Below are 10,733 nucleotides of genomic sequence, written 5' to 3' on the forward strand. Positions count from 1 at the left end.
TCATGAGCAGCGTGGGCTGCAGCCGGCACCAGGGAACAGAATTATTCCCCTGCTCGGGCTGTGTGTCTGTCTCTCTGATTATTTTGTGTATTTCATCTCTGCTGTCTGTCTTACCCTTAATCTGGGCTCCTCTGTGCCAACAAAATGCTTAGCTCACTCCATTGTCTGAGAGACTAATTTGCACTGTAAATCTGATGCTTATCTTACATGACAGCTTACTGTGGGGTTTATTGCAGTCCTGAAGACAAACTAACCTGGGCTGGCTAGAAAGCTTTCGACACATCATCAGGAGTAGAGAACAGATGCGACCTGTTCCAGTGTTCTGCCAGGTTAGGATGTGGCCCATGGTGGCTGAGGTCACAGGGGATTTCTCTTTCTCTTTCTCTTTCCAGATGTTTGAACCTGAGCGAGTCTGGGGTTTTTGGTTTGTTTGGTTTGGTTTGGTTTGGTTTGGTTTGGTTTGGTTTTTTTTATGGCACAGCCTCTGTTCTGTGTTGGAGCTGTTGGAATGCTTCTGGAGCAGCCTCCCACCCTCCTAGGGCCAGGTCCTCCATCCCTCCTCCCTACTACCTGTGCAGTTTTAAGGGCAGTGAAGCAGCTGCAGACCAGGTGTGGGCAGCGTGTGAGCACTGGTGCTCCGGTGTGCTGCGGCTTTGTTGTATCTGCCTGGCTTAATCAGAAAAAACCTTTGTCCTTGTCTTTCTTCATTAGTATTTCCTGACACCTTCTCCAATATGTTTTAGCTTTTTGCTGGCAGAGTAACATCCCCCTTCGATCTTGTCTGCAGTTGCCTCCTTCTCTCTGGTCCCTGGGCTATCCACCTGCAGGCATTCACATACCACCTCAGAGATTTCCACACTAGCGCTGTTCAGGTAGCTGGGCAGCTCCAGGGGCTGAAATCCTCCTTCAGAGTCGTTCCAGTTAGCCTCAAACACAGGTTAACCTGGGGAGAGCCAGATGCTGCTGTTTTGCTGGAGCTCTTGGCTCTTCAGCTGAGCACACCAGTAGGTGTGCAACGCCCAGAGCTTCAGCACTGCAGTCCTCTGGGATGCAAAGGATCCTGCTTCCCTGGACAGGGGAGCGGGAACACAAGACCTCTGCCATCCTTGGAAGATGGTGTTGTTTGGAGGACCAGTCTGATTTTCACAGAGTGGAGTCCTGCATTACAGTTGCATGGATTTCTGGACCCCTGTGTTCTTCCCACCTTAATTCTGAGGACAGGACACAAAAATGACTGTACTGCGTAAGCGGTGTGCAGCAGCTGGGGACCGGCGACTGAGCTGGAAATGGAGCCAGGGGATCTCAGTAGCATTGAGGGAGAGGAGGAAAAAAAAAATTCTTAGAAAAACTGTTGAGCAAAAGGCAAGCAGTATGTTGTGTACTGGGTAGGACTGTAGCTGCTTTAGGCTACAGCCCAAACTCTGTACTGGCCCCTCTCAAACTCCATTTTGCTGCCCAGATGATCAGGCAGATGTGTTGCCTGAGGCTTATTCCAAGTCCTCACAGCTGGTGAACACCAGAATCCCCACAGGCACTGTCCTGAGCCCTGCTCGAGGGAGAGCTCCGAACAGCCTGGAAGAAGCTGAAGGGAAAACGTGCAGCTCCAGGAAGACTCCAAAATCTGCAGAATTTTAGAAGAACGCAGGACAAAATTTCCCAGGGAAGGACCATCACACCAGCTAGTTCAGGCTCATGCCTCATCTGGGTTAGGTTGCTACGCAGCCTGCTCTGAAGCCCCCTCCGCTTCCCTGGCTAGAGATGGGGTCAGAGACATCGAATCCCCTTACTTAAACTTCTGCGTTAGGTGCCTGAAAGTCAGCAATTTGAATCTGCAGGCATCTGAATTGGTTTCCTAAAGGGCCTGGAAAATGCACCTTTCCCGCAGACGAGCTGGTGTGAGCTGAGGGTCCCCGGTGCGGGTGGCCGCCCCCCACCTGCCCCCGTGCCGGAGCACAGGCAGCAGCTCTGGTGCGGCAGGGGCTGCCCGTCCCTGCAGCCCTGTGCATCCAGCACCCCGAGGCAGCTGGTGCTTCCAAGGGTAAAATCCGTGCCCTGCTGCTGCTGAGGGTTTTCTGTCAGACTGCTAGTTGGTGTGTTAAAGAAAAAAAAGGAAGGAAAAAAGCTTGTTTCCCAGCAGTGCTTAAGAGACCCTACTGTGTTGCGTGACGTGCGGACCACGGGAAGATAGTCTCTGCTCCAAAGGATTCACGGGATAGCTTGGCAGAAGTACGCCGAATAGCAGATGCGGTGAAGGCACGGGGTGAGACAAGTTAGTAACAGCAAGAGGAAGATGTTTGCTTAGACTGACTAGGTCTGACATCTCCATCAAGCGGGGCGTGCAGCGTGTGAAGGCCCCACCACTCGATGAGCAGCTGGGCCAGCCTCGCGGCGCATCCCGGGCTCTGCTTCCTGGCGAAGGGAATCCGCTGCCTGCATCAGCCCTGGCAGCAAGCTGCGTGGAGGCCATCAAGGCGGGGCTTTCAGGTAGACTTTTCTGCTGCCTGGAGTGGTATTAACAAGGAAAGAATCTGCTGCTGGGCTGCATATACAAGGGGCTTTCTTCTCGGGGAGCTTTGGAGAAGGGGAGTGGGGGGAGTCAAGAAGGCGGTGGAAGGGCTGGCATCTTCAGAGACAAAGCGCGTCAGGCCAGCAGCTCTCAGCTACCTGCCCTTCTGGGCTGAGCTTGCCCACTGCTTAGGTTAGCAGTGCATCCGTTGGTGCAGCCCAGGCTGAGCTGGGATGCCATGGCCCGGGGGACAGGTGCCAGGCTTGTCCCCACGCCGGGGGGACGGGTGCGCACAGGGCTGTGCGGTGCAGGCTGGCTCCTTCCCCGGGGCGCCGGCAGAGCCTCTGCAGCACTCTGCTCTGTGCTGGCACGGCCTCTGTCCTGGGCTCTGGGCACGACTGCCCCGGGTTTGTATGCAGGCTGTCAGCAAGCCATTTCCATCCCTGTCACTTCCCTGCTCCTCAGGGAATGGGGTGCACGTTTAGCAGGGGGCTAAAGCCCTCCTGCTGCATCAGCACTGTGCAGCCTCTCTTCTGAGCAGGTCATGGCTTAGAAGGGCTGCTGCTGCTCCAGGGATCCTGTATTCCCAGCTGGCGCTTGCTTTTTTTTCGTGCCAGGATTGCTTTATTGTATTTTTGCAGTTATTATCAACTCATCTCATGTACAGAACTGGCAGTGAATCAGAAGTTAAAGAGTATCCAAATAATCTCGCCCCACGAAAAGAGCAGCTCCTCCTTCGGTGCCTGCACACAGCATTGTTAGCTGATGCGAGGGGAGAGGATTGTGTGGAGGCCAGGAAGGGAGCCGTCAGGTTTGAATCCCGTGAGTAGCAGTTCAGAGACAACCCTTTCCCAAGAAGTGGCGAGCTGTGAACGTTATGTCTGCAGTGTTGTGGGCAGGTGTGATGGCAGCTTGGGTGGGTATATCGTGCTGGCCTTGATCCAGTTGGCACAGGTAAAACAGCAGCGACATAGCGTAGCAACTTTAGCAGTGTCTTAACACTATTAAATACGTAGCTGAGATCTCCGGAGGGCTTGTACAACCCAAGGTGACGTTTGTGTCACTGTATCTTTACTGCCGCTTGCTATCTGTGCTAGCTCAATTACAGTTCTCGCAGACAGGTCTGCGCCGTGCCTGGGTCCCACGCCTGACATGAGCGCAGACCTGGCTCCCAGAAGATGCTTCCGAGGACTGGCCGGCCAGGCGAACGCCAGCTGCTGCTGTCTGCGGCTCGTGCCTCCTGCACTACCGTTAGCCTTTGTGATTTACTGGCGTTAGCCAGCACGTAGGCGAGGGGAGTGACACCTCTTGTTACTGGGGTTTGCTTTGCACTGCAGCAGCGAGGCTTGCAAGTCCGGGGCTGCAACTGAGCCGCCTTCCTCCCTTCTCCATCACGCAGGCAGTTCTGCTCCCACTCCCTGCCCTGCCGAGGTCCCCTCCTGCCGTGCTGTAGCCCTGGGGTCGCCTTGGTTCCTCCTTCAGGCACCGAGAGGGCTGGGGCTGCAAGGCACTGTGCGCGGGGTGGGCTGCCCTGCTGGGCTGGAAGAGTGTCCCAGGGAGAAGGGCTTCGGCGTGGATGTTTCTGACTTTCCCTTTCCCTCTCTCCCTGCAGATGCCAGCAAGGACCATCCGCAGCAGCAGGCAGGGGTGATCTGGAGAGTGACGGGTGGCCTTTTCAGTATCACCCGGGGAGCCGTGGGGGCCACGCTGGGAGGAGTTGCCTGGGTGGGCAGCAAGAGCCTGGAGCTCACCAAAACAGCCGTGACCAGCGTCCCCGCTGCTGGCGTTGGACTGGTGAAGGGCAGCGTCTCGGCAGTGACCGGCGGCGTTGGAGCCGTGGGCAGTGCAGTCGCCAGCAAAGTCCCTTTCACCGCAAAGAAGAAGGACAAGGCTGACTAAGCCCCGTCGCAGCTCCCTTCCGAGAGATCAACCCGCCCGTACTCTCCCCCTACACAGCACCTCTTTGAGTTGGAACCAGCTGCTTCAGGGAGGGTCAAGCACCTGAGCAGACTCCGGCTGCAGCCTGCTCAGCACCGCCTGCCTGGCTCAGCTTACAGAGCCGCTGTCAATGCCTTTCACTCCCATCACCTACTGGGAACCATCTTTACTCCGAGGGCTTTAAAGGCGCCGTTGTCTCTGTCTTGCCGTTTCCTTCCTCCCTTCTTGCTCTTGTAAGCACAGAGGGCTGGAGGGGGTGTCAGGCTCCATCTGCCTGGAGGTGGGGGGAGTAACAGGGGAGAGGGGAGAACTATGCCTGGCTTCAAGTGTGGGCTGTGGAGTCAAATTCCGCTTCAGCTGGGGAGACAGCCTCTGAAACACCCCTTCCCTTGGCCCTGGGAGGCGTGTTTGGGGGTTCTGCCTGGCGGGGGACCGTAGAAGAAAGTCCCCATTGGCACAAGGGAGAGAGACCATGAAGAGGGGGAAGCTTCCCTCCTGCCCCGCACCTCTTACCTTTTCTTTGCAGGGCCCATCCCACAAGCTGCTTCCAACTACTTACTCCCTGCCTGAATTGCACCCTTCAGAGAAGGAACCTTCAAGCTCAGCGGAGCAGCTCCAGGGATGATGCCACACAGGAGCATGATATGTCCTGGGCCATCGACTTCTGCACAGATTCTCTTGGTGAGAGGCAGGAGGATGCGAGCTGCTGTGTGTTCCCATCTGGGGAAGGAGCTGACAGTGGCATCTGCCAGGCCCCTCTGTGATATTGCAGCACAGGTAGCGATGCTCCGGAGAGACAAACTTTGGGTTTGACCCTTGAAGTCCTCGCAGCATCCCTATCTGCAAGAGGGGCATTTTGACTCCAGGCCACACTCTCACACCACAGACATCCCTAGTAACCATGAGCAAGCGTGTTCCCAAACGCCACCCAAGCTCTGCTGCAGGGAGGGAGGGAGGGGAGGCTGAGAGCATTGCTCTCCCTGTGACTCAGCACCCTGGGAGCGGTGGCCTGGGTGTGAGTGGGCTGTGCCGCGGTGGAGAGCGCTTCCCCGAGGGGCTGAGCGTGCTCCAGTGGCAACCAGCCTGCACGGGGCACCAGCAACTCCTCCTCCTCCACTCGCTGCTCCTGGGGCTCCAGCCCAGCTCCTCTAAATGACCATGTTGCACTAAACAGCCCACCCACACTTGTAGTGCCGCAGAAACCCAGACACCTGCACCCATCTGGGAGTCACAGCCATCCTCAGCCTGGCCCGTCATACTCGAGGGGCCACGTGGCATCCCACACATACGTGCACACACACACACACGCGCGCACGCACTCTCCCTCCAAGATGCCCTGTAACTTTGGGGATGAGGAAAGCCGCAGGCTCCACTGTTAACTCTGCTGCTCCTGGCTTTGGCAGGTGATTAGCCTAGGTTGTTAGGTGTTGGATGCATAGGCAAGTGAAGCAGTGCTTGCGCTGTATTTTATAAATATGCACCTGTGTTAACGTGTATCAGTCCACAGGCGTGTCTTCAGCCAGGGAGACGGCACCGTGCCACTGCCGCGGAGGAGTTTGCATAGTCATCTTTGGCACTTCCAGCATATAGTTTTTATATAGGGTCCCGGTTAAAATAAAAATCATGTTTTAGAGGATGTTTTCCCCCCTGTTGGCCAGTGCACAGTTTATTGAAGCCAAAGGAATGTGAAAAATCCCCTTTCTCCCGTCTTTGCGGTTTGTTTACTTTCGGCCCTGTCTTTTGGACATTGAAGCCAACTCGCCTGATCTTCATTTCCTGCTGGAGGTCGCGGCGCGTCCTGGCCGCTCTCTTGTGCTTCGGACTCAGACGTCAGGGAATATTTAAGTACAGCCCCCCGCCCCCCGCCACCATCTTTGCTGAGCATTCTTGGGCTTGTGAAGCCATTTTCATTCTGCCCTTTATTAAATCCACATTTTGGGCCTGACGTGAGTGGCTGTGTCCCTGTGCTAGTCACGCTGGTGCCCGTCTGCCCCCGTTACCTTCGCCTGGTAGTCTCTGCCGTTCGCAGTGCTGAGGAGTTGCTGATCCCCACAGCGCGTTACTCCTGATAGCACGACAATGGTTTAACTGACATCTTGTGTTTCTGAAGAGGAAACGGCATTCCGGGGGGTGTGTGCATTTCCTCACTTTGTCTCTTTTGTTCTGGTGGAGGCCAAGTTGACCCAGACTTGTTGGGTTTGTCTCTGAAGGCAGCGGCTTCACAGAAAGATCAGGCCTTGATGTGTGCCTGCTCTGTGCTGGGATGCTCGTGGCAGCTGGCAAGGCCAGAAGTCTTGTCTGTTCTTCCTTTGTCTCAAATGCCCTGCGAAGCAGGAGGACGGTTTGTGCTGCATGGATCTCTGCTCGCTGCTCTCCCTGAGCATATCTCATTTCTTATTCCAGGTCACAGACTGGTCCTGGAGCAAGCCCTAACCCCAAAGCTAAAAGCTGCTTGTGCGCAACTTGCCGTGCTGTCATCAGCCCTCGTAGAAAGAGAATCTCTTACCCACTGGGATGGAAGGCGGTCTTCTTCCTGACCGCCCCTCCCAGGCCTCATACAGGAGACGGTGGTGTCTAAGGGGCTTGACTTCACCGGCCACCCCTGGGCAGGTGATGGGAAGCTCGTCACACTTTTGGCTGACCAGTATCCCACGCTGGCTCTTGCATCCTTTCCACGCTGTTGTCTGCAGGCACTGTGTGTGCAGAGCAGGCATAGGAAATAGGGCAGACGTGCTCTAGGGATGGCCACAGGGGTCCTGAGGGGTCCCCATCTTCTTGTTTCTGCTCTTCTGTGTGTCCTTGCGGCAAATGGAGTAAAGCTTTCCATTTGCCTGGATCGGCCGTTTCCTTGCAGGGTGGCCTGGAGAAGGGGAGACGGGGTGTGAGGCAATCTCCCAGCCTAAATTGCTGTTATGTGGACCATAAACAGCAACAGAGATCAAATTAGCAGGCAGAGGTAGAATATTAAATCTATTCCAAAACCAGGGCTTCACACCGCTTAGCAGGCATGCAGGAATACGTAACTATGCAGGACTCGGAGGCCGCTGGAAGGTATGTCTGTTAGCGTGCTAGGCTTGCTCGGTTCAGCCAGGTGACCCAGCCCCCGGCTGCTTTTCTGTGCACTCTTGGTGCCAGGGCAGAAGGAAGGCAGGGTCGGTGTTCCCAGTCTAAGAGCAAAGATGCCTCCTGACAGCTTGGGTTGCGGAATCTGGATGCGCCGGGGAAGCTGCTGGCTCCTGACGGATGCCCCATCTTTCCTTCGCCCACCGCCTCTTCGTGGTAAGAAGGGCATGAATTACATTGTGCGTAGATCCCATTGCTAATGGGGGGGTGGGGGGTGGGGCTTGGTACAAAACTGGGGAGGGGCAGCACTCGAGGTGGGGGGAAGGACTGAAGGGAGTTAGTATAAGGAACGTCAGCAGTTTTCAGGTGACAGAAGATGCGGAGGGACTGATGACAGGAGGAGGCAAGGAGCGGGGAAGCAAGAAAAGGCGGAGTGGAGGGAATTTGTTTCTTGGGACAGACTGTGGATCGGAGGATGAACACGGGAGTTTGTCCTAGGGAAGAGTGCAGCAAAGGATGTGGGTGTATGTGGGGTTCGGGGTGTGGTGGTGGTCCACGCTGGCTGGCACCCTGCTTCCAGAGTAGTGACGATTGCCAGGGGTTCCCATTGATCAACATGCCCAATGGATGATCCGGGCACTGGCTCAGCTCCCTCCTCACCACCCCTGTTCCCAGATCTCCCCCAGCCTGTTGTCATCATCTCCCCGTGGGGGGGGGGGGCATGTTCCCATGGTGGATGTGGGACACGGCCCTACGCGCAGCCCCTGCCCCACCACAGCTGGACGTTCCCCGTGCCCAGGGAACATGTCCCAGCTGAGGGGAGAGCCCACAGGCGCATCCGCTCCTCCCTTCTCCCTTTGCTCTTCTCGCTATCCTCTTTCTTTCTTATCCTTCCTTAGCTTTCTGTCTTGCCCCTGGGTAGAGCTCTCCAAAGCTCCTGCTGAGACCTTCGTTAAGCATCCACATTCGTTAAGCATCCACACTCGTACTGGCTGGGGGAGGGGGAGAGAGGATGACTCCCCCCACAGCTCTTCTGGCTGGGAGAGAAGTGCATGTCTTCCACCCCCTTCGTGTTTTGGTGCGTGTGGAAAACCTTAACCCACTTCTTTTCCTCTGGGTTCCCTCCTTGGCTCTTGTCCCTGCGGGTGGGTCATTTCTGCATCTCCATTGCAAAATCGTCCTTGTGAAAACGGCAGGGTTGAGTGGGAGCGTGGAGGTGGCTGGAGAGAGCTGCAGGCTGCTGGGGCCCGACCCTGCTTCTCCAGGTGCCCTTGGGCAGCCCCAGGACGCGCTGCGGCCACGTGTCCCGTGCGCGCTGCTGGGCTCCGGAGAACACTTTTGTTCTTTATCATTCCGTTGTCTGTAATTGGTTTCCTACTGAATTTGTTTGCTTGGTTTGTTTTGCAGTGTGTTTCTGGGAATATTCTGCATCTCTGTATTTTAATTACAGTAAAATTTGAGGATAAACCCCTTGGTTATGCTGGCTCTTGTTTCCAGTGGGAGGGAACGAGGAGAGGAAGCGCAACTGAAGGAAGATGTTAGAGATTCCTTGGGAAATTGGATGTCTCCCCTAAGGGCTCTACACGAGGCACCAGGCAAGGCTGAACCCCCATCCCTGCTTAAACTAGGCCATGGCTTTCAACCGCGATTCAAAAGCCATTTTGCTGCGGGCGCATTTCCTGATTGGAATGGTAGGAACAGTTTGGATAAGACTTCTCAGCTCAATTTCTTTTGTTGATTTAAAGAAAGACCAGTGCATGAGAGGACTTTTGGGGCAGGGACAGCTGGCCTAGCCCTGAAAGTGGGATCTCGGCAGCTGAAGATGGGAAATTTTGCCTCTACAGACGCCATTCCTTCATGCAGGTTGGCATAGCCGCTTTTCCCAGCTGAGGAGGTGAGGAAAATCCCCGTCGGCCCCAGCAGCCTGCCCTTTCTGCAGGGGAAGGTGCTGTGCCATCGCTCCCCGGAGCTGCAGGGCAACTGGGCCCTCTGCATTTGGCTGGCGGGCAGTGTGGGTGCTGGGGGGCACAGCTGGCCACCCCCAGCCGCCTCCCCTGCCCCACGGGCGCTTGCCCAGGGCAGAGCCGCCCCAGGCTGTGGGGAACGCACAGCCCGCACCCCCGCAGGGATCGTGCCCCAGAACTGGGTCAAAGCCAGGAGCCAACTGCTCAGCGTTTGTTAACTGCTGACAAAAGGATTAATTTAGTAGCCAATAACGGGGCTATCAAGCCATTTATTTGGTTGACAGTTTGCTGCCAGCTGCTCGGTAAAAGCGACGTGCAGCACGCTGGTGGCACTGGCTGCGCCCACCTCTGCCCCTGCCCCGCTCCTCCATCCTCGCAGACACAGCCGGGGCCGCGTGGCTTGGGAGGCACCGAGCCGCTGCCAGGAGCCGAATTGGTGCTGGTGAAGGCGTCTGGGGTGGGGGGTCCCTCCCAGGAGCTGCCCTCATGCCCACCGTGGGCAGGCAGACGGGGAAGTGCCCGTCCCGCAGCACACACGCTGTCACCCCATTCCTGCTCGCCTCACGGGGCTGGAGCCAGCCGTGTCCCCTTGCAGCAGCCAGGTGGGTTACAGGTGCTCCAGCTGTGACCCCTGGGGGGAGGCCAGCACCTACCTCACCCTGCTCACCTCTTCTGCAGCCCAGCTGCAGCAGGTTTGCCACATTAAACCAGGCTGCAAATCACTGGTAACAAGCCACCCCTGCAGAGGTCTTTGAAGAGGGAAAAGGCTGTTGGAGCATCAGTTACAGCTTCCCCCTGCCTTAACCGGGCAGCGGGTGGTGGCTCCCTGCGTGCGACTGCAGCACCCAGTCTCACCCTCTCCCAAGTAAGAGCTCGGGCTGGAAGCTGGTGAGCAGCAGCAGAGCGGAGACCTGCCCAGGTAGGTGGTCTGGGGGTGTCTCAAACACCCGCCATGCCAGGAGCGGGCCCAGTGCTGGCAGCGTGCAGCTGTAGGTAGATGTGACCAGCCACGGTCACATCTCCTGCTGGGTGCCTGTCCTGCCTGGCTGCAGGAGCAGCAGAGCTGGGAAGGTGCTGGGGCGTTGCTGTCCTCTGTCCCCCCGGGACTGGCCTTGGTGACTTCCCATCTGCAGCCGCTCGTGGTCTGCGGGACGTGCCTCCTGGGCTGCCCGGACACTGCCGGGTCGGAGGTGGTTCCAGCAGGCAGGGGTTGAATGGACCAGCAGCATCTTGTGTGGGGCCAGCAGTGCTGTGCTGCTGTG

General features: G+C 56.8%; 1 protein-coding gene across 6 annotated transcripts in view; it reads left to right on the forward strand.

The window, feature by feature from the left end:
- Positions 1 to 8,974, forward strand: part of LOC129784053 (transmembrane protein 263-like) — a 204,934-nt gene extending 195,960 nt beyond the window's left edge. For all 6 annotated transcript variants that reach the window (XM_055799058.1, XM_055799068.1, XM_055799065.1 and 3 more), the window contains 2 exons: positions 4,119 to 4,677; positions 4,971 to 8,974. In XM_055799058.1, coding sequence (XP_055655033.1) covers positions 4,119 to 4,405 — 287 coding nt within the window. In that variant the 3' untranslated portion in view covers positions 4,406 to 4,677; positions 4,971 to 8,974. The remainder of the gene's footprint in view (positions 1 to 4,118; positions 4,678 to 4,970) is intronic.
- The last annotated feature ends 1,759 nt before the right edge of the window (positions 8,975 to 10,733 follow it).

Source organism: Falco peregrinus, chromosome 1, assembly GCF_023634155.1.
Source record: "Falco peregrinus isolate bFalPer1 chromosome 1, bFalPer1.pri, whole genome shotgun sequence".
Classification (NCBI taxonomy): Eukaryota; Metazoa; Chordata; class Aves; order Falconiformes; family Falconidae; genus Falco; species Falco peregrinus.